The 24,725-nt window shown below is 27.7% G+C and overlaps 2 protein-coding genes across 3 annotated transcripts in view; one reads left to right on the top strand and one right to left on the bottom strand.

The window, feature by feature from the left end:
• LOC117181766 (solute carrier organic anion transporter family member 74D-like) overlaps nucleotides 1-20,207 on the top strand; it is a 37,446-nt gene extending 17,239 nt beyond the window's left edge. The window contains exons 3-7 of the mRNA XM_033374733.1: nucleotides 1,866-2,305; nucleotides 5,486-6,158; nucleotides 15,275-15,650; nucleotides 19,427-19,528; nucleotides 19,722-20,207. Coding sequence (XP_033230624.1) covers nucleotides 1,866-2,305; nucleotides 5,486-6,158; nucleotides 15,275-15,650; nucleotides 19,427-19,528; nucleotides 19,722-19,843 — 1,713 coding nt within the window. The 3' untranslated portion in view covers nucleotides 19,844-20,207. The remainder of the gene's footprint in view (nucleotides 1-1,865; nucleotides 2,306-5,485; nucleotides 6,159-15,274; nucleotides 15,651-19,426; nucleotides 19,529-19,721) is intronic.
• A 2,545-nt stretch (nucleotides 20,208-22,752) lies between these two features.
• LOC117182293 (solute carrier organic anion transporter family member 2A1-like) overlaps nucleotides 22,753-24,725 on the bottom strand; it is a 48,063-nt gene continuing 46,090 nt past the window's right edge. For both annotated transcript variants that reach the window (XM_033375423.1, XM_033375424.1), the window contains exon 10: nucleotides 22,753-24,183. In XM_033375423.1, the coding sequence (XP_033231314.1) occupies nucleotides 23,306-24,183 (878 nt within the window). In that variant the 3' untranslated portion in view covers nucleotides 22,753-23,305. The remainder of the gene's footprint in view (nucleotides 24,184-24,725) is intronic.

Raw genomic sequence — 24,725 nt, 5'->3', positions numbered from 1 at the left:
CAACGTCGCATAATAATAAATAATTAGGAAAAGATAACTTAAAATTGGCTACTTTAACTTTTCTGAACTGTAGCTTATGAGGATGGCTTTTTCAACGAGTTTCAACTTGTCGGTTTAGCGCAGTGGTTAGCACTCCCGACTGCTAGGCATTAGATTTAGGCATAGATATGTAGGTTCGATACCCCGGCGTTAGAAATTTTATTTGCAATATAATGTTTAAAAATGTAATATATGTATTTACCTTAAACAGGACTATTAATATTTAAAGTCAAAATACTCGCAATCATGTAATATCTATTTTTTGAATACTTTTTTTGTCTCTCAACGACTACGTGAAAATACTTAATGTTTTATGTGTGCGGGCGTGTGGAATTTCATATGTTAAGATGCCCCTATTCTGCAGTAAAAAAGAATCAAATTGATTCCCTATTTCAGTGACAAATGCTCTTAATGCATTTAAAACCCAAATTATTTGAATCCAGTAAAGCACCAATTGATTCCGTCCGGGCCACGATCGGGCTCCCCGGCCAGCCCCCGGCCATGCTCCATGGCCGGACGCTGGCCAGCGCAGCGTGACGATGCTGGCCGGATTCCGACCAGAAACGCCGACCACAGCCTGACTTCAAATCGGGCCAGCCCCCGACTTAAATTTCCACCCGTGCTCCTGTTAAAAAAAAAATTAAAAAAGAATCCAACGACGAAAAAAGTAATCCAACGGAAAAATTCCAATACAAAAGAACATTCATTACATTTTTGTACCAAGTTTAATCAACCGTTTTATTTCCTTGCATTACCAAGCAGTTCCATATTTGCTGTTGCACACAATCAAATATTGGCCAGACGTTTACACAAATTGTAAACAATATGTCAATACATTACCTATCGTGCGAAATGATTAAGATTTTTTTACTTATTAATCATTACGCAAAGGCGATAAATGACTGAAAATATTAGTAGCAATCTGATCATCCTTAGACAAGATAAGCCTTTAGTAAATATTTCTTCAACAAGGTGTTACAAGGTGCCTTTAATAATTCATTTTTATCATGGCTTTATTTTTTCAATTAATTTCTCCTTATTGATAAAGTATAGAAGATTAAAAATTTATTTAAACTTTATTTTATAGCGAAATTAAACTACGAACAAATTATTTAATATTCATTTTTTCAGAAAAATATGGTTTCCCATTAAGCTACTAGAGACAACAAAAGAAGAATTATTTTTTAGAAATACAAGCAATATTATGCCAGGTGTTATAAATCAAATTTTATAAGGAATCTGTATTATCATCAGAAAATTACAGAATTCCTTAACGTCTTTACATACTAGATGGAGCTCTGAATTGAAGATTTTTTCAACTAAATTTTGTTTGAAGAAGATCTTCTCCTTTCGTTCCGCTGGGAATTGAACCACAGAACTTCCGATTGACGTTCGGGTGCTTTTCCATTCAGCTACTAGAGAGAACGAGAGGAGCTGTGAATTAAAATTGGCTTAATTACACTTTTTCTGAAGAACGATTTTCACAGTTTTAATTTTTTAATTCACAGAATCATCTAGCCTGTAAAGACGTTAAGGAATTCTGTTATTGTCCGATGATAATACAGATTCATGGGAAATTGGACTTGTAACACCTGGCAGAATAATGCGTGTATTTCGGAAAAAGGATTCTTCTCTCCATCTGTCTAGTAGCTTAATGGGAAAGCACCCGGCTGACAATCGAAAAGTCTGTGGTTCGACTCCGCGTGGATCGAAAGATTTTCTTATAACAAATTTAATTTTTAAAATTATTTACTTTTGTTCTAATTACACTCAAAGTTCTAAATTTTTTACACTTTTCTAAGTTTTATTTGAATTATAATTTTTAGGTGGTCCTTTTTTGTTTCCTTACGATGCTTCCACATTTTCTTTATGGCCCAGGAGAGGATGCACTTATGTTGACAAAAGAGTACGGTTCAAAGCAAGAAATACTTTCAAATTTAAGTTTGATATCCTCTAAACAAAGAAAGTTTCTTTGCTTGGGAAAAGAAAGAGACAATGACTGCATAGAAGAAGATGGAAATTTTGCACCACAAATTATCCTTTTTCTTGCTCAGGCAATATCTGGAGTTGGAGGATCATTATATTATACATTAGGTGTCTCTTACATGGATGATAATATTCAAAAATCAAAAACTCCAGCACTCATCAGTTTTTCGTACTTTTTAAGGATGCTAGGTCCTGCGTTAGGATATGGCCTTGCATCCTTTTCTCTTAAATTTTATATCAGCCCAACTCTAACACCCACAATCACTACTCAGGATCCGAGGTAAAATTATATATTTGAATTTGAAACAATCATTTATATATTTTTAAAAATAAATTATAAGTTATTTTTAATCAAGAAAACAATTCTAGAAAATAAATATTTAGAAAACGAAAATAATCTTATCCACAAATGTGGTTCTTTGTATTTCGATAAGTAATATTGGTTTCAATAGTTGTGCAATACTGAGAGTTCCACTTATCTTAAGATAAATTAGATTTTTGAAGACTGCACTTAATCTTTTATTTACTTGTTAAGATGAAAGAATTTCTAATTGTCTCATATTCAGGGTGTCTGCTCAAATCATGGAAGAAAATTTCCTAAAAATAATTTTTTTTTTCAAGTTGACAACTTGTATCAGAAGATTTTCTGAAATAAATAAGCAACATCGATGAATCAATCTAAAAAAGATCAGTTTTCAGAAAAAAATAAAATAGTTAAATTTTTAATTCAAATAATTTTCTATTAGAAAAGCAAATTTTTAACCGAACTCACGAATGTTTAATTAAAAATATAAATCTTAAACTGCATTTGATAAACTTTAAAGATAGAAGATGATACTTTCACAAAGGATTTAATTTCCAACCAAGTAGTTTTATTTTCAAAGAAAAAAAATAAATTTTCAATGAAGAAGAAAAATTTTGACCACAAAAAACGATTTTTCAACAAATTAAATGCATTTTTAATGAAATGCTTGGATTATGAACGGATTTTTTTTTAATCAAATAGTTGAACTTAAAACTAAAATAGATCAGTTTTTAACCATAAATGGAATTGCTAAATTTTCAGTTAAAAAATAAATTTTCAACAGAAAAATTTTAATTATTTTTTTGCAAAATAGTTACATGTTCAATTAAAGTGATGAATTTTAATTATTTTCAACTGTAATGATGAATATTTAACTGAAATAGATGTATTTAAAATAAAAAAGATGAATTTTCAACTAAAATTATGGAATATTAAACTGGATTAGTTAAATCTTTAACCAAAATGATAAATTTACAAATAAAATTATGAAGATTTGATTGGAATGCTTGGATTTTTAACGAAAAACATGGATTTTTAAAAAGGCGATTAATTTTCTATAAAAAAAAGATTTTTAAACCAAATTTGAATTAAAAAAAGATCAATTTTCAAATATAAATGGAATAGTTACATTATTAGTTAATATTTAAAAAAATTCATTTTGATGAATTTTTTATTAAAATGATAAATTATCAACTGGAATAGTTGAATCTCAAACCAAAAAGATGAATTTTCAACTAAAACTATGAGTCTTTAACTGTGATAGTTAAATTATTTTTACCTAAGATGATTGATCTGTAACTGGAATAGTTGAATTTTAAGCCAAAAATATTAATTTTTACAAAAAAAAAATAAATAATTTCTACCAATAAAGACGATTTTTTTACGGAAAAAGATAATTTTGCAAAAAAAAAATTAAAATAGGTAAATTTTCAGTGAAAACAAATTTTTAAGCTAAAAAGATGAATTTTTAACTATTCTGATTAAATATTTAGCTAGAATATTTACATTTTCAGATTACAAAAAAACAATTTACAAAAAATATTTAAAGTTCTAACTTTAACAAACAACGCAGTTTCAACCAAATAGGCGAATTTTCAATTCCAATGAATGAACCTTCGGAAAAAAATAGTTTTTAAAAATAGGGTTTAACTTTTAACCAAGTAATATAATTTCTGTTCCGAAAAAGATGAATTCTGAACAAAAACATTTGGTAGTTGATATATAAATCAAAAAAGATTTACAACAAAATACATGCAGTTTCAATGAAATACTTGAATTTTTTTACTAAAAATTATCAATTTTTAACCAAAAATAGAATAATTAAATTTTTAGCTAACAAAATTAATTTGAAACAGAAAGAGCGAATTTTTAACGTAATAGTTAAATTTACTAATATTGAGCTACTTTTACCAATGATGAATTATTCTTATTAAATATTGTAATTTTTGCACAAATTAAGCACGCTCGCAAAGAAATTCCCTAACTTAAAAAAAAAATCCTTGGCTTTCCAGGTGTTTCCATGTATATAAAAATTCCCTGACAATTCCAGGTTTTCTAGGTTTTTCAGGTAGGGTAGACTCCCTGCATATTTAATTATGGAAGTTTAGTAGATTATACTACTACTTTATACTTAATATTTAAAAAATTTAAATTAGATTAAAATCAAACTTAAAATCCTATTTAACGTCCAATAATCAAGTTAATGTGCAGAATTTCTGAAAATAAAACCAAGAATCCAGCGACCAAGTTTGGAGAACAACCATAAAATTTTACTACTGGAATTTGAAAAAGGATACCAATTTTTCTAAAAAGGAAAAGAAAAGTCTTTTTTTTGGACAAAAATAAAAACGAGGAAAGAAAAATGAGAAGGCAACGTACCCTTTCTTTTCCCTTTCTTCTCTTTTTATTTCTTTCGTGTTTTTTATTTTTGCTATTATCAAATCACAATAAAAAAATAATTTTAAACCACAAGCACCAACGTTTCGGCACTTATACAGCACCCTTATCAAGGCAAACAAAAAATAAATAAAATAAAAAATATTCGAGCAGACAGGAACAGCAACGAAACCACGATGCTCTTTACCTGACACCCAAGAATGAAAACTTTGACTTTTTTAGTTTTATTATTATAAAATAATAATAAAAAATATTTGTATAAAATAATCACCAACGTTTTGGAACTCACAAATCACCCTGATCAAGGCAAAAAATAATAGTTCGAGCAGGCACGAACAGCTACGAAATCACAATGCTGTCAGGGAAATACCATCGTGAATTCTTTTCTCTTCCTGCTTGCTCGAATTATTATTTATTTTGCGTTGATAAAGGTGATGTATGAGTGCCGAAACGTTGGTGATTATTTTTTTCAAATGTTTTTTATTGTGATTTAAATATTAATAAAAAAAGAAGAAATAAATAAAAAAGAGAAGGAAGAGGATTTGGTTGGTTGCCTTCTCATTATTCATTCCTCTTTTTTATTTTTGTCGAAAAAAGAAGTTTTTTTCCCTGTATTTTTGAGGAAAATTTTCTCTTTTTTCAAATTGCAATAGGAACATTTTATCGTAGTTTTTCAAATTTGTTTGTTGCATCCTTACTTTTATTCTCAGGAATTCTGCACATTACTTTATACTCTTTTAACGATTAATTTAATTTTAGGTGGCTTGGCGCATGGTGGCTGGGCTGGATCATCCTAGCAATTTTGCTTTTCTTCTTTGCGAGTATAATGGCTCTCTTTCCAAAAACTCTTCCTCGAGCAGCCGCACGGAAAACACTAGCCCTTCAAAAGAACAGATCAGCATCAAATTTAAAAGAAATCGAGGAACCAGAACTGTTATCGGTCAAAGATATGATGAAGACATTCAAAAGACTTGTGACCAATAGTTCCTTTATGTGCAACAACCTAGCTTCTGTGTTTTACTTCATGGGTTATATGCCTTACTGGATATTCATGCCAAAATATATAGAAACTCAGTACAAACAATCAGCCTCAGTATCATCCTTAATTACTGGAACAGTGGGTCTGGTCTTCAGTGCTTTTGGAATACTTCTTTCCGGATTGATGATCTCGAAATATAAACCAAAGGCAAGATACCTTGCTGCCTGGAATGTTATGATTGGGGCTGTATCTGTTTTAGGAATGATTTCCTACGCTTTCTTGGGATGTTCTGATAATGATAATCAGGTTGCTCTTCAACCCAATGGTTCCTTGAAAACAATGCTTCCATGTAATGAATTTTGTTATTGTGATTATGTTACCTACAATCCAGTTTGTTCTGATGAAAGACAGACCTTCATTTCTGCTTGCCATGCTGGTTGCAAGACTGTAAAGGTTTGTTTTTTATTTTATTTTAATACATTTACTTTGAATTATTTATAAATTTTTATATAATTCTCTGTTATGGAAGGTCATAAGCCACAAGGACTATAATTTTACTGCAGAGACAAGAAACTGATACTTAGATTTGCTTTTTATAAGCTTGTTCTGCTCAATGGAAATACTTAGAGCCTTATTAGTTAAAATATTTCTTTTGATAAATTTCACAATTTATAATTAAGGTTACAAGATTTTTTGGCTAATGACCTTATGGAACTAGATCAACTAGCTAAATCTAGCGGATAACGGTTAGAATACAGACTAGTATTAATAGTTCTGAAAGTGTAGAGTAGTTGTCAACATATGAGCATAAAACAGGTACTCGAAGCAAACTAGAAAATCCTATCACAAATGAAACAATATTGTATTATTAAAATTTTCTTTCGGGAAATTTGGACAACCCTATCCATACTATTGTCTTAACCCAATGACGGAAGGATTGCGAATTTGCTTCATTGTGTGGGGGTTTGTAATGTAGAAATAGCTGTCTGTTACTTGAATTACCATTTCGAAAAAAGTCTTCTGTTTATGCATTTGGAGTGCAGAAGCTGTTCATACATTAGGCTGATCCTTACAAATCGGAAGGTTCAGCATAGGTTTATCTCTATTATTACTCATATTTTTCGTTATTTCTGGCATTGTAAGTTTGCTTTTTTCCGCTATGAAATGAATATATCTTAACTCCTGATAGAATTTTGGTTGATTAAATGGTTTTCCATTTCAAAAGAGCTGCAATCTTCTACGATAATACTTATAAAGAAAGACCTTCATTTGGGTATAATGTACTCGAATATTTTTGGATTCGCATTGAATTCAAGGTGAATTTATGATATTTGATGTTTCTTTTGTATTGCTTTTGGGTTGATTCGGATTAATTATATGAAAAAGTATTGTTCACAGCAGGTCTGTATTCTTGTGAGGGCTAACCAATAAGTTTTTGTAGTGGGATCAAAATTTTATGTTCAGTTAGCATTAATGAGAAAGGAAACGAGTAATGCATGGCTGTCGGTCAAAGTAGTATCACCAGGCCTTTCATCTGTTCTATTTGATTTTTTCTTAACACTTTTAGCATTATTGTATAAGGTGGGAGTGCATCGAAGAATAACTGGACCAATTCGTCATGAATGCATCTACTGCTACGGATTTTTTATCTTTGTGTCTTGATACAAAAACTTGTAAATTTGTGTTCGTGGGATGCTAAAGAATGTAGATCTCTCTTTCAGAATTTAGGTTTGACTCTAGAAAATGCCAGTTAGACAATCAATACTACGCCTCAGGTGTTAAAATTTATCATTGCTTTAGTGTCATCCTTAGATTTTAGAAATGAATCAGGAAAAAATTTTCAGATAGACTTCAGTTATAGCTGGACTATGCATCCACCATACTATTATTTAAATAAACATCAAGTTTGGGATTGTCTCATTCGACTTTAGTACATTTGTTGTAATCCTAGAAGTCAAAAAAGTGCTTAGACCCATACTAAACGTACGCTAAATTAACTTATTGTAGTCTTCAAACTACAAGCTTTAGTGTTTTTGTAAAACTTTGTTTTCCCGTGAAAAAACCAAAAGGAATTCACTTAGAATCATAAAACTGAAAGGAGAGGCCCTAATTGCAAGACGTGGAGTGGCTTATACAGTCTATATTTTGAAATAAGGAGGGTCAATGAATTATTTGAGTCAAGTCATTTCCATCAGATTTGATGGAAATTAAAACCAATTGTCTTTCAGAAAGTATGGTTTTAGATACAGCGTCAGATTTACAGTATTTTTTTTGTTCTGCAGACAGAGCTTTCCGGAAGGTTTGCTAATTTGGTACCTTATCTTTTTTCTAATTGTTTAGGCATCATTTGCCGCAAAAGGATCATTTCTTGAAAAAAATGGTTTATACATCCTCTATTTTGAAATAAGAAGGTTCAATGAAGTACCCAAGTCAAGTAATTACCATCTGATTTTTTGGAAATTAAACGCATTGTCTTTCAGGAAATAAGGTTTCAGGCACAGTATCGGATTTTCAGTTTTTTGTTGTTCTGCAGGTAGAGCTTCCTGGAAAGTTTGCTAATTTGGTACCTTATTCTTTTTCTGATTGTTTAGGCATCTTCTAAAACTGATTTTTATAGCAAGACTAGAGCGGGGATTCCTTTTGAAATGGATAGATCGTCTTGTATATTTTTCAAGATTTCGACCACCTTATCGGTAATAGGTAGGATAGATAGGATCGATAGGATCCTATTAGAACATCTTCCATTTTTTGAGATATTGTCGTCTTCTCGATTAATAATGGTTTCTTCGTCATTGACAATAATTTCCTTGCATGGGTATTTCTACGAAGTTTTTTCCTCAGTTTTGGCTCTTTTAAAGTAAGGCTTTCGGTCTCTCATTTTTTAACTATATATTAACCTCTTAGAAATTAGAGCATTTTTTTTCTTCAAAAAAGTACAAATGGTAAAGTTTTAGGATGTTTCCAGACGAAGAATGTTTTTGTGGAAAATTAATATTTTTGCTTAGAAATTTATGTTTTTAGTTAAAAGTACAACTTCTTGATTAAGAATTCTTGAATATTATTTAAAATTCTTCTCTTTTGGTAGTAAATTAATCTTTTGTTTCCATTGATTTTTTATATTTGCAACTTCAAAATCTTTTGTAGGAAACTTTTGGATATTATTAAAAATTTGTCTTTTTTGGTAATAAATTAATCTTTTTGTTAAAAAAATTTTCTTAAATAGAACATTCAACTTTTTGGTATAGAATTCTAAAATTTTGTTAAAAAGTCAACTTTTTGGTGGTAAATTAATATTTTCGTTTAAAAGTTCACTTTTTTAGTTAAAATTTCAACTTGTTGTTTGAGAATTCTTGAGTTTGGTTAAAAATTCGTCTTTTTTGTTAGAAAATTAATATTTTTGTTTCAAAATTCTTCTTTTCAAGTTAAAATTCAACTTTTGGATTCATTTTCTTAAACCATGATAAAGATTCACTTTTTTAGTAAATTAATGTTTTTGTTTAAAAATTCTCCTTTTTAAGTAAAAAATCCAACTTTTTGGTTGAGAATACTTGCATTTAGTTAAAAATTCGTTTTTTTTTGGTAGAAAATTAGTATTTTTGTTTAAAAAATGATCGTTTTGGTTATAAATTCAACAACTAGGTTTAAAGTTAAAGTGCTTCTAAGAATATAAAAAATAAATCTTTCTTAAAAATTCAACTTTTTGGTTGAGTAATCTGAAATCTTTTTGTTCAAGAATTCATCTTTTTAGTTGCCAACCCAACTTTTTGGTTGAGAATTCTTGAATTTTTTTTAAAAATCGTTGTTTTTTTCGTAGAAAATTAATTCTTTTGATTAAAAATTCATCATTTTGGTTAAACATTTAACAACTTCATTTGAAAGATGAACTACTATTTCTTAAAAAGTCGTTTTTTTAGTTGTTGAAAATTAATCTAGTTCATTAGAAAATTCAACTTTTGGGAAAAAAGTTCCTGTATTTGTTCGAAATTAGCCTTTTTTGGTATGAAATGAACTTTTTCTATCAAAATGTCATATTTTTTATTTAATAATTCAACTGTTTCGTATACAAAATTTGTAATTTTTTCTTGAAAGTTATATAATGTAAATGTTCAACAAAAAATGAAATCGTTAAATTCTCAGTTAAAAAATCAATGTTTGAACAAAAAGAAGAAATGAATGTTCAACCAAATAGTTCAATTTTCAACTGAAAAAGTGAATCTTGAAAAAAATAGTGTAACTTTCAAGCAAGTAGTTGAATTTGCAAAAAAAAAAGATTTTCTACGCAAAAGGGCGGATTTTAAACAAAATTGTTGAATTTTAAAACCAAAGACCGAAGAGATGAATTTGATACAAAAATCTTTTATTGTCCAATAAAAAATATGAACTTTTAACAACAAAAAAAGTTAATTTTCACCCGATTAGTTTGATTTTTTACCAAATTATAGAATTTCCAATCCAGAAGACAAATTTACTGCCAAAAAATTAAATTTCTAACAAAAAAGTAAATGTCTAACTAAATAGCTAAATTATCAACTAAAAATATGAATCTTTAAAAAAAAAGAAATTCTTGAAATTTAAAAAAAAATAGTTGCTTTTTTGGAGAAAATTCATCTTTTTGGTAAAAAATTTAACAACTCGGTTTTAAAGATGAACTACTATTTTGTTAAAAATTCGTGTTTTTTTGTTGAAAATGAATCTAATTTAGTCGAAAATTAAACTTTTTGTTTGTGAGTTCTTGTATTTTGTTGAAAATCCGTATTTTTGGGTATAAAATTAACTTTTTTCATCACAATATAATATTTTTTATTTGATAATTCAACTGTTATGTATAGAAAATTAGTCATTTTTATCTTGAGAGTTCAATAATTTAGTACAAAAATCAAATATTTAGTAGAAAATTCGTTTTTTTTATCCTAAATTTAAAATTGGTTTTTTTTTTTAAATTAAAAGTTTAACTATTCTATTTTTGGTTGAAAATGTACCTTTCTTAGTTAAAAAATTTCAAAATATTTGGATTAACCGTCACAAGAAATTTAAGTAGGCACATTTCAACACTTACTCTGAAAATCCCTTTTTTATTTTAATCAATGATTTATTACCGAAGTTTAAATTTGCAACATAGTCAAGTAGACAATATAGGAAAATTGGCAAATTGACTCGATATAAACATAAAAAGAATTAGTATAAATGTAAAATCGCGTTTTACCTAAAAGCTACATCACTTTCGGACAGGCGGGGGGGGGGGGGGGCTTGATGTCACTCAGAAAAAAATTGCCTTGAAACAAAATCATCATCCTCTCGGCTGTTTTATTTTGAAAAACGTGAAAATCTTTCTTACATAAACAGAACGATTTGGCTACAAGATTTAGGGACACTTGCCGCAAATGGATCATTTTTTCATTTTTGCTGAAAAAAATTCTTTTTGAGGCAAACAAAAATCCTCTTAACCTTCAATTTAAAAAGAAATTCCATTTGCCTCAAGACAAATATTTTTAAAGAAGAGGACATTTCTCTGAGTGGTGCTTGATGACCTTCATGAACTTGAGCTTGACATTGAGCTTGAGCTTGATCGATAAAGCTGTTGATCTCGTTTTCACTTAGAATCCTTTTTCTTTTTTCTCATTTTTCAGTATTCTTTGGTGTTTCACTTTCTTAGCGAGCTTTCTTTTTTCACTCCGAAGGTTTTCTTCTGGTGGCTAAACCCATATTGTTAAAGATTCATTGTTCCAACGAAACGCAACGTTTCACTTAACGTTGAAATGCATGGAATATACAGAAAGATTATAATCGCTAATATGTTGCAACAAAGATAAAACAAGGTACTTCATACATTGCGCACTTAGTGCTTCGAGAACTTCAAGATAAAAGTCAGAAACACCGGAAGTAATCATTTATAAGCTAGATCAATCAGCACGAGTTCAGTTTTCCCACTTGCGAAATATAACTATCAATAAATATCAAACTCACTTTTATGTTTAGAATTTTTTTCACGAATTTCCATGAATTTGAGTATTGTTATCATTGTTTGATGATCCAAGACTTAACTTTCTGATAAGTTTGTTCCCACCAAGAGACCTCTAACTTTATCTCGGATTGATTAATGGAACGCTTTGTCATCTGGATGCGGATGAGAAAGAGGAATTTTGCAATATGGAAACATTTTAATTTGAAATTGTTTAGTTTTGAACAATCACTCTGAGAAATGTCCTACTGTATTAAGTATTTTTTTACAGTAATGGAACTTCCTTTTGAATTAAAGGTTCAGAGGATTTTAATTTGTTTAAAAAATATCATTATGCAGAAGACATCATTATTTTGCGACAAAAATGATTTTATATTACAGCCAAATAATTCTTTTGTGTAAAAATATATTCACGTGGTTAAAAATAAAACATCTAGGAGGACTATGCTTTTCAAGACAGTTAATTCATCAATCTAATTATCAATTTATATTGAATAATTTACTTGTCTGATAGTATGAATTCCTAATATGAATAATCAGATATTTTGTAGTGCTTTTTTCGACTGATAAAATCATTTGTTTTTAAGAAGCATCATTCTTGTATATATGTTGCTATATCCTTTTAAAGTCATTCGCAATTACTGCATCAGACTAATGATCCTAAATGAGTTCTTATTGTGCCCAGTTATCGAGTAATCTAAATGCTCGATCCATATGCCAACAATATTTAGTGAAAACATTTACGTGAGGGTCATATTGAAAATAGAATCAAAATATTAGTTCTCTCAAATGAAAGAAAAAATCGTTCCTAAATAGTCATCTGTTATAAAATCTTTTACGAATAACTTTTATTATTATTATATCATGATATTATTGTTTGTACAAAATTCATACCCTGAACTAACTTACAGCTGACATGTTCAGATTTTTTGTTTGCATCACCTATTATTTTTTATGTAACCAGGTCAATGTTTTTAAGCAAAAAATAATAATCTCTAAAGAATTTCTTTAAAGCAGTTTCAACAAATTGAAAAGTCTGCTCACTATTTTTAAGTATCGTAAGCTGTAAAATGTCTTAACTCTATAGCAATGCTGAAAAATAAAAATTAAAAATGTACAAATACTGTCAGTTTTACCAGAATTACACCAATTTTTTGGTATTTACTTTTTCACCAAGAAAAATATTCTCAGATTAAAGTATGATTTATTTAAAAAATATTTATGTTGTGAAATATTTTTATATAGGGATCATATTACTTAGAGGCTGTCCATAAACTATATTACCAATTTTTGATTACCCCGCCCCCAAATAGTTGAATTTTTAACCCGCAAAGTTTAATATTACTAAAAGACAAATTTTCAACAAAATACGCGAGTTTTAAATTAATAGTTGAATTTTTTTTCTAAAACAAAATGAGTGTTCAGTCAAAATTGGAATAATCGAATTTACAGACTAAAAGATTGCTTTCCGACAAACAGAAAATTACTTTAAACCAGTTGAATTCAACAAAAATGATACTGATTCAATCCAAAATAAAATCGTCTAATTTCCAGTTGAAAAAATTAATTTAAAAAGTGTTTTTAACCATAGAGGCGAATCTCGAAAAAATGAGTTCTTAAGAAAGTAGTTCAAATTTCAACCAAGTAGTTGAATTTGCAAATAAAAAGATCATTTTTTTAACAAATATTTTAATTTAGAACCAAACAGATTAATTGCAAACAAGATTTATATTTAACCAAAAAGACGAATTTAAAACAAACTTGTAGAATTTTAAAGCCAAAACCGAAAAGAGGATTTTTGTACCAAAATATTATAGTTTAATATTCAATAAAAAATATGGAATTTCAACAGAAAAATTTATTTTCAACCAAGAGGTGTAGTTTTGCTTCCATAAAAAATTGATTTTCAAACCAAAAGGGCGAATTGTCAACGAAACAGTTAAATTTTCTACTAAAAAAGAAGACTTTAAAAAATAGTTGAATTTTACACTTTAATTTTCCACAAAATAGTTCAATTTTCAACTATAAAAAGAAGCTTTCAATAAAAATAGAACAGTTAAATTTATAGTTAATGAAAAATTACTCAACAAAAAAAAACTAATTTTTAGCTAATTTGAATTTTAAAAAAATGGAATCGTTAAATTTTTGTTTGAAAAATCTTCGTTTAAACAAGAAGAAAATATGTATGTTCAACAAAATAGTTCAATTTTCAACGAACGAGGTGAATGTTGAAAAAATTTAATTTTTAACAAAGTATTTCATCCAAGTAGTTACATTTATAACAAAAAAAAGCTCCACGAGAAAGGATGAATTTTAAACAAACTTGCTGCATTTTTAAACCAAAAACCGAATAAATGAATTTTGTATAAAAAAAATTTATTGTTAATCTGAAATATGAGCTTTCAACAAAAAAGGTCATTTTTAACTGAATAGTTTAATTTTCTACATAATTGTAGAATTTTCAAGCCAGAAGACGAATTTACTTCAAAATAGTTGAATTTTCAACAAAAAAGTACATTTAAAACTAAATACTTGAATTTTTAAGTAAAATAATGAAACTTTAATCAAAATAAATAGGAATTTTCAAGCAAATGGCTTAAAGTTAACAAGAAAGATGATTTTTTCACTACCAAGAATATCTTTCTATAAAAAAGAATAGATTCTAAATAAAATTATTAGATTTTAAAACGAAAAACTAAATTGATGAATTTTATATTAAAATAGTTTATTGTTTAACCAGAAACATTAATTTTTATTAAAAAAGGTAATTTTTTACCAATATGTTGAATTTTCAAGTAAGGAAACGAACTTATAAGAAAATATTTCTTAATTTAAAATAAAAAACAGTTTAATTTTCACCAAGAGGATATCAAATTATAACTAAAAATATCATTTTTCAACCAATAATGAAATAGTTCCATTTTTTAGTTTCGTAATTCTCTACAATAACAAAAAAAGACATTTCAACGAAATAGTTAAATAAAAAAAAAGAATTTTCTATAAAATAAATGAATTTGAACTATAATTAATAAAAAATATAACGTAATCTTTCCATTTTCATTTCACAAAATTAATTCTGTACGAGAGAAAAACAATTTTCAGCAAAATAGTTAAATTTTTAACAAAAGAGGTGAATTTTCATCTAGAAATTTAAGTTTTCTACCAAATACTTGAATTTCCATTTAAATTTTCAGTTTAAAAAACTAATCTTTCAACAAATATAAGAAGGGACTTTTCAATAAAATATTACATTAGTTCGAACATGTAATTTTCATCAAAGACTTGTCGAGCCTTCAAACTTTAAAAGAATCTAAGAAAAAGTGTATTTTTGTTCAGAAAGTAATAGAGGTACTTTTTTATTGAAAAATAACCTTTATTATTCACAATTATTGTATGTATAGAAACTAGGAGGTTCTTTGAAAAATTTTGTACAGCCCTGACAAGGTTTCCCTAAGTTTTCCCGATCAGGGCCACATCAGAAGTTGAGAAAACTTGTCAGAATCCAAATGGGAGTAAATTAGCCCCTTGGGCGTCCTATTATTTATTAATTATATTTATTATCATACTAGTTTATTAGTTTTTATACATTTATATTTTTTATTTTTTTTAGGTGAATAACAATGGGAGTAAAATTTATACAGATTGTAGTTGTGTGAAGCCAAAATTGTCTCAACTCTTGGCGGACAATTTCATGAGCAATAGTTCAACTTTCACGATGAAACCTTCTGAGAACTGGAATGAGCCACAAAATTTAGGAACGGCCGTCCCAGGCTCTTGTCCGGTGGATTGTGTGGACAAGTTCTACATTTTCCTGGCCGTTGTTTGTTTGTTAAAGTTTAGCGGCGCCACCGGAAGAGCATCAAACTTTCTGGTTTCCGTTAGATGCGTCGACGAGAAGGACAAAACTGTAGCCATGGGTTTCGGATTGATGATCATGAGTCTCTTCGCTTTCATACCATCTCCGATTTTTTTTGGTTACATTTTAGGTAATTTTATTAATTATATATAATAATCTATCCAAGGGAATGATACAAAGAATCTTTATTATCATCAGACAATAACAGCATTTCTTAACGACTTTACAGACAAGATGGCGCAATAAATTAAAAAAATGTTTAATTAAATTTTGTCTGAAAAAATATCTCCTTTCGCTCTGCTGGGAATCGAACAACAGAATTTCCGATTGTCGATCGGGTGATTTTCCATTAAGCTACTAGAGAGGCAAAGAGAAGAATTCTTTTTCAGAAATACAACCATTATTATGTCAGGTGTTACAAGTCAAATTTGTAAAGGAATCTGTATTATTATCAGAGAATAACAGCATTTTTTAACGACTTTACAGACTAGATAGAGCTGGGAATAAAAAAAATGTGAAGATATTTTTTCAGAAACAAGTATTGAAAAAAAATTAATTTCCAACTCCATCCAGCCTGTAAAAACGTTAAGAAATTCTATTATTCTGTGACGATAAGACAGGCTGCTTGTAAAAATTGACTTGTAACAACTAGCATAATAATGCGTGTATTTCTGAAAAAGGATTCTTCTCTCGATATCTCTAGTAGCTTAATGGAAAAGCACCCAACAAGCAATTGGAAGTTCCGTGGTTCGATTGCGAGTTACGTGAAAGGAAGTGATCTTTTTTTCAGAAAAAATTTAATCAAAGAAAATTATGTTATATTTTTGGCCAGAGTATTCATTATTTTTCAATTTTCAATATAAAATGGTGTCGGTCACAGGTCTATTATTTGGAGAAACGAGAAAAAATCTGCGTCGACCGGGATTTGAACTGGGAACGCCACTATACATGAGAGGCGTTTTTACTAATTATGCCACCGAGGCCCCTATCTCTCGGATCTCTAAATATTAGACCAGTAATCGATAATATTCTACATTTAACATAAAAAATGAATATCCTTATAAGCAAATAAGAGTATTTGCTTAAGTTTGTATTCTGATTTGAAGAACCAAGAAAAGATCTGCTGATGCCTCGGTGGCGTAACTGGCTAATGTTCCACTCATGGATAGTGGCGCCCGGGTTCAAATCTGGACTAAGGCAGATTTTTTTCGTTTATTTATTCATTATTTATTATTTATTCGTTTATTTATTTATATTTATTTTTTGTTTTTTTATTAGACCAGTAATCGAAACTATATAATACTTAAAACTAAATAATAATAATAATCGGCCTCAAATTCTTATATTACACTGAAGCTGACCCCGCCCCCCCTATTTTTAAATACGAAATATAAACGTAATTTTCAATAACCATCCATTTTTTTAAAATTTACCATTATATTTGGAATAGGAATTTATCTTACTTAATAAAAATTCTGCAATTTAATTGACATATTAATTATATTGTTTAAAATGAAATAATGTTGTTAAAAGTAAATATATTTGGTCAAAGTTAAACTACATGGTTAAAAGTCGAACTACTTTGTTAAATTTTTATTTTATATATTGAAGATTCATTTCATTAGTTGACAATTTAAGTATTTCGTTTATTATTCGTTTAATTTTTGATTGACAATATTTTTAAATGAAAATATTTTTTGGATTAAGATTCATATTTTTAGTTCAAAATTCGACTACTGCGTAAGAAATTTTAATTTGGTTCAACTTCAAGTAATTGGCTGAAATTCGCAGATTTTATTGATAATTTGTCTTTTTGGCACAAAATTAGGTGAAAAATAGATCAAAATCTTCGTAAAAAATCAACTTTTTGGTTAAATTTTCACCTATTTTTTTTTTTAATTTTATTTTGTTGTTAAAAATTCATACTTGTGGTTCAAAAAGTCAACTATTTTGGTAGAAAATTATGCTATTCCTTTGCAGATTTAACTTTTTCTTTTGGAAATCCGTTTTGAAGAAATTTTTTAAACGAAAAATTGAACTGTTTTTTTGTTTTGTTTAAAATATATCACTTGTAATTTGAAAAATCAACTATTTAATAGAACAACCACTATTTTATTCAAGATTCGTCCACTGGTTAAAACTTCTTTGTTTTTTATCGTTGAAGAGTATTTTTTCAAATAAAATTTTAACGATTCCAATTTTGGTTCAAAAATGATTGTTTTTGTTAAAAATTCAACTATTACATTTTTCTTTAAGAATTAATTATTTTTTATTGAAAACTCTTAAACTTGAGTGAAAAATTAATCTTCTCAGTTGGAAATTCATCTACTTGGTTAAGCATTTAACCATTCTGTTACAAATTTGTCTTTTGTCGTTGAATTCAACTGGCTGAAAATTCATATTTTTTTAGGTGAAAATTTAACTATCTTGTTAGTTATTTTTGTGTGGTCAAAAATGCATCTGTTTTGTTGAAACTTCGTTCTTGTGGATTTAAAATTCAGCTCCCTTAGCTGTAAATAAATATTATATTGAGAAAATTCCAATGTTCAGATTAAAAATTCAATTGTCTTATAAAAATTCTTCTTTTTCGTTTGAAAACTTAACTATTTTCCCAGAAATGTAACCAATACATTATTTTTTAACAAATGCCTAAATCTTAAAAATAATACTGTTGAATTTTTAAAAAAATACTTGAAGTTAAAAAAATAATTATCTACTAAAAAGTTAAATTGACAAGCTAATAGTTAACTTTCTAAACGCATGGCACAAACTTTATTTTTAAAAATAGTTGAATTGAAAAACAAAATGAAATATTTAGTCAAAAAGATGAACTCTCTGCAAAAAAGTTGAATTTTCCATCCTTAATTATGAAATTTTGACGCAAAAAAAGACAGATGAATTTGAATCCAAAAAGTTAATTTTTCTACCAAACTGTTGAATTAAAAAAAAAGAAGTGAATTTTCTACCAAAGAGTTGAAATTTAAATTAAGAATGATCAATTAAAGAAATGTAATATTTAAATTTGATTTTCAAAAAGTTGATTTTCAATACGAAAAACGAATTTTTAACAAAATAATTAAATTTCCAATCATACATATGAATCTTCGTCCAATAAAATATTTTTTTACGAAAGTAATTCGACTTTTAAGCGCCGTATTTCAATTTTCAATTGAGAAGATTAATTTGCAGACAAAAAGGTATATTTTCCAGTAGTTACATTTTTTTAAAAATTTATTGATTTAAATTAACATAAAATAATTTATATATAAAAGGGATTAAGTACGATATATTTTACAATCACAATTCTTGGTTACTAACATTAAAAAAAATTTCATTGAATTTCGGAATCTTTCAATTTTCAAATTTTTTTGTAGAATCATTCAAGATTAAAGATATATGATCGAAACTTTTTTGTTTGAAACGGTGAAAATGCCGATTAATTTATTTTTTGATTTTAGAAAAATTTTTTTGATTAATTCAAATGTCAAATAATATTTTTTTTAGTTAGTCATAATTTAATTTTGAATTTCAAAATGTTAATTTTAATTTTTATTAATGGAAGATTATTTAAATTTAAAAGTTTTTTTTATTTCGAACTCTTTTAATTAGAAATAATAAAATTGTAATTCCTTTCAAGAATTGAAATATTGTTAAAAGTTTTTATTTCTAAATTAATGATTTTTTTTCAAACAATTTAAGAACTCTTAATGTTAAAAACTTTTCATAATGGATTTGTAAATTGTTTCTAATTTTAATTTTAAACAAGAAAAATCTATGGACATGAACACGCGCTTCGCATGCATGCATGTGCTGCATTAATTAATAATTAATATTATCAATATTTATATGAATTAAAAAAACAATAGGAAACATGAAATCAAAATAATAATTTGTTTTTAATTACAGACAAAACGTGCCTTGTTTGGGGCAAGACATGTAGTGGAACTGGAAATTGTTGGCTTTATAATGGAGAAGCGCTGCGATATTTATTAAATTTTACAGCAGCAGGTTAGTTCTAAGATTTTATTCAAGAATTCTTTATAAATATTTTTTAAGAACATTTAGTTTTGGTCTAGACAAAGCTTGACTTGACTTTTAAATAAGATTTCAATTTGAAATTCAATTCTAAAATACTCGGAACAATAACTTATTTATTGATTAAATTATTTCAACAATTTATGATAAATTCATTTTTTCACAGGTTTTGTGACAATAGGAACATTTTGCGACATGGGAGTTTGGTATTATGTGAAAAATGTGAGAATCTTCGACGAGGAAGTCGAACTCGAAGATATCGCCGAGGAACCAGGAGAGGCGCTCTAAAGTCTGAATAGTTGAACTATATTTAAGAAAAAAAAATTAAATAAGTTAGTCAAAGTGTCCCGTAAATTTAAATTATTTACGAAAAACCAAGAACAAATACTTCCAAGTACCTTAATTACAAACCCTCTAATTCCCATCTCTATTTAGAATTAATTTTTTTCTAATTTTAAATATTTTTGAATTTTAAATAAACTGTGCCATATATTTTATTTACGGCTTTATCATTATTATAAATTAAAAATCGAAAACTGCATATTAAAAATGAAAAGTCAAGTATTAAGTTGCTTTTCATTAAAAAGCGAATTGTTGTAATTTTAGATATATTTTAAATATAGGAGAAGAAGTGTGATTGTAATAAAAGACAATGTGGCTCTAGTTTTAAATACTTTACAAATAAGTTTAATCGAATAAATATTTTAAAAAATTACTTTTATTGCGAAATGTTTTGATTTTCATTGCACAAGAACATTCAGTATCCAAACTATCGCTTGGAAAATAATTAGCTTAAATTTTATTTTTATTCTAACATTATTATTATTATTTTAAATAAAATATTTTAGTATGGAATTGTTAAAAAAAACTACGTCACGATATTTTAAACGCAATAAAATTTAAAAAAAAGTACAAACATCATATTTTAGCACACTTCACAATATAAAACTCTCTCAAAACAGGAAAATTGGGTGATTTTTCACGAAAAAAGGGAAAAAGTAGGATCACTAATAGGAAAACATTTTTACTAAGAAGTATAAATTATTCATTTTAACGAAAGCAGTTGAAATTTCGCACAAACAAGGATACTTTACAAAAAAAAATAGTTGAATTTTCAACAATGTAGTGAAATTTTCAACCACATAATTGAAATTGTGATATAAAAAGATTAATTTTTAACCAGATGGTCGTATTTTTAAACAAAAAATATTTTAGTTCAAACAGAAAGAGTTGCATTTTCAAACAAATAAAATTAAACTCTCAACAAAATTGTTGAATTTTGTAACAAAAAATTAAATTAAAACATTTTTCAACTAAAATTATGAATTGTCAAATAACAAAATCAGTTTTTAACAACTAAGTTCCACTTTCAAGCAAATAGTTTAATTTTCAATTAAAAAATATATATTTTCAACCAAATAGTTCTTTTTTTACGAAAATAATAGAATTTTCACCCCAGTTAGACTATTTTTCAACAAATCAGTTAAGTTTTTTTGGCCAAGTAGTTGAAATTTACACTAAAAAATCAATTTTATACCAAAAAGACGAATTCTTGAGAAAACATTTAAATTTCTATTTCGAAAATATGAATTTTTAACCTAAAAGATAATTTACAATCAAATAAATAAATTTTAAAAATAAATAATAAAATTTTCTCCCGAATAAGACAAATTTTCAACAAAATATTTGAACTTTCGAAGCAAAAGATAACGAATTGTAGACAAAATAGTTAAATTTATAACCAATAAATTGATGTTTGACAAAACAGTTCCACCTTGAACCAAATATTTTAATTTTTAAAACAAACAAGCGAATAATCTACAAAACAAGAAGATTAATTTTCTATCAAAAAATACAAATTTATAACAAAATACATAAATTTCCCAAAAAATTCTATAATTTTTATTTAAGAATGATCAAATTTCAACAAATAATGAAATAGATCAAATTACAGTTAAAAAAATTTATTTTTTACCAAACAGAAAAACTAATTTTAAAAAAAATAGTTCAATCTTTAACCAATAAAATGAATATTTAACAAAGAACTTTAAGTTCCAACTGAGTGTTCGAAATTTCAACTAAAAAGAGATAAATTCTTAATGAGAAATATTTAATTTAAAACTATCAATTTTCATTGAAAAATTCAATAGTCAAATCTACAGAGAAAAAATTGATTAAAAAGAATTAATTTTCGATAAAATAGTTAAATTTTTGACAAAAGAAATTTCAAACTAAGATCTTTGACTAATAATATGAGCTTTTGGAAATGTAATTCAACATTTAACCAAGCAGTTGAATTTTCAATTAAGAAGATTAATTTTATGCCAAGAAAGAAGAATTAACAACAATAATGGAATAATCGAAATTGCAAAAAAAAAATCCATGAAAAAACAGTTTTTACGGAATAGTTCAATTTTAAAGCAATAAAAGGAATATTTGACAAAGTAGTTTAATTTTTAACCAGATAGTCAAATTTACAACTATGACAGATGCATTTTCAAATGACAATAATTGTTAACCAAAAATAAAATAGTTAAATTAACAGTTGAAAAACTTGATTTTGAAAGGAAAAAAGAATTTTTTGCAGAATAGTAGTGAAATTTTGAACAAAAATGATTAATTTTCATGTAATAATGAAAAAGTGCAAATGACAGTTTAAAAAATTAATTTAAAAAACAACAAAAACGAATTTTTAACAAAAAACTTAATTCTTTCACCCATAAAATAAACGTTTAACAAAGTTGTTCAATTTTCAACTAGGTAGCCGAATTTTTAAACAAAACATATAAATTTGGAACTCAAAATTATCAATTTTTAATAAAAAATAATATAATTAAATGTACAGTAAAAAATGATTTTAAAAGAACCAAAATACGATTTTTCAATAAAATAGTTAAATCTTCTACCAAAGAGATGGGTCTTGAACTACTAAAATGAATGTTAAAAAAGAATTCATATTTCAACCAAACCAAGAAAATTATTTTTTAATAAAGTAGTTTCACATTCAACCAAGTAGTTGAATCTGCAACTGTAGAGATACATTTTTAATTCAAAATTCAATAGTTGAATTTTCAATTAAAAGCTATCAAAGTTTCACTTTAATGGAAAATTAATTGTTTATTGATCAAATAGTTAAATTTACAGTGAAAAATTTATTCTCAATCCAAATTTGTTATTTACATTTACATTTCATATGCGTAATGTCACATTATTTGTTAACCTCCCCCCCTCCCCGTCCACGTCACAAATCGTCACAAATCGTCACAAAACCGGTTAACTCCCCACTTCACTGTTCGTGTGACGTATTTTTTAAACGGCCCCTTATTGGATTGGAATTAGTGTTTAGATTACAGTTTGCATGGCAGGGTTGACATAATTTACCTGTAAAATGATAATGATCCCTATCTTTGGTATCAAAAACTTCGGAGGTTTTTTTCATGTACTTTCATGCATTGAATGGCCTGAGAAATATAAATACTATTACCAACATAATATAGTAATTTTTTCATTTATAAACGAATGAATAGAAAATCTTCTTTGGCAGTAAAATAAATATTTTACCGAAAAACGTTACAAAAAATAACTAAAAGTAATAAGTACAGCTATTGACAGTAAAATTGATCTTTGATGTCAATAGTTTTATGTCTTAACGGTATCTACAGCTTCACATTAAAACTATCAGCTTAAAATCAAAATTCCTGCAAATATGACTTGGTAAAAAGTTTCTGAATCAACAGAAAATCTTAATTTTTATAAATTTGTGCAAACAAATGGCTGGCTTTTATGAATCGCGGGTGTTTTCGCTGAAAGATTTTCTTTGGAATTCAAAGCAAGTTCCTGAGGTTGAGGAGTTGTCCTTTCCCTCACGTCTGGTAAGCTTCCAAATCCGGAGGATGCTTGACCTTGAGAGGGTGGTCTCAACGGCGGAGATACATCCGAGGTCACGTCGTGTTCTGACCGATACCTTGCTTCCTCCATTGACTTTAACAAGGTCCTGACAGTGTCTAGTCGGTCTTGACTTGCTTTTTGTTCGTACTGAGGAGCAAGCATTCTATCTTCTAAAACGTTCATCGAAGGCTCAACAACTGGAATTCCAACCTCATTAAAGTCACCTGTCTTTCTCCAAGGATTTTCGAAAGGACTTGCACCCCTAGATTTCGACCTTCTAGGATCTTCATAGTGATCTGGATTTGGAAACCTTCTTGCAGGAAGAGGAATCAATCCAACCACAGGAGATGGATCCATATTTGGGCTTTTGAATTCCTTTTGAGGTTTAGGAACAGATTCTTCTGGATCATGTTCCAAGTCTGAGTCGAGTTCTAAAGGTCTATAGGCGACCTTGGGACTAGCCTTTTTTATGGGAAAACTTCCATCTTCGCTGGAAGTCTCTAGTTCATTATCAGTTTCGTAACTTTCGGGTTTTATTTCGGGAAGTTGATCATTTATAGATTCGGGAGTTTCGGAGGTTCTGCGATCTCCGGGTCCTATCGGACCATATTTTAGTGGACCATTACTTTTTTGAAGATCTTCCTCTAATTTTGTTGGCAGGTCCTGAACTGGTTCGATGACTATTGACGCGGATACTGATTCTTCTAGTGTGCTAGGATCTGGTTGATTTGATTCTTCTTCTGCAAACAAATAAATATTAAAATGTATTAATTAACGGTCCATCCATAAATCACGTAACCAAAATTATAGTATATAAAGTTAAAGTTGATTGACTTTTTAACTAAAAAAAGTCAATGATGTTATAAAGACTTCATATTGGCATAATTGAATCAGTAATTTGATTTTTTTCATAATTAAAAACTCGAAAAGCAGAATCAAACGACCGCTTGAACAGTAGGCAGAAGTGGGGATGAGATGCAGAAGACGCGACAGAAGAACTTAAAGTTTGAAGGATTATCATCAGATTTTATGAAATTTTGTTTTTGATAATTATTTTATGTATTTATTGTTTATTATATACTTTAATGAGTTCCATGAGAATTTTAAATATTCTTTGAAATACTTTGTAGCGCTTTGAAATTTTATGAAATCACTTGAAATCCTTTGAAATCTTGTTTACGGTAAAAATAATTGACTTTTTTATATCTTGAGTAAAAATAAAAAATCTTACGTAAGAAGGATAACCAAAAGCTTTGCTACGAATTTTGTTACATTTTGCACC

This window comes from Belonocnema kinseyi, chromosome 10, assembly GCF_010883055.1.
Source record: "Belonocnema kinseyi isolate 2016_QV_RU_SX_M_011 chromosome 10, B_treatae_v1, whole genome shotgun sequence".
Taxonomy (NCBI): Eukaryota; Metazoa; Arthropoda; class Insecta; order Hymenoptera; family Cynipidae; genus Belonocnema; species Belonocnema kinseyi.
Note: the sequence above shows the minus strand (reverse complement) of the source record. Positions and strands in the feature narration are given on the sequence as shown.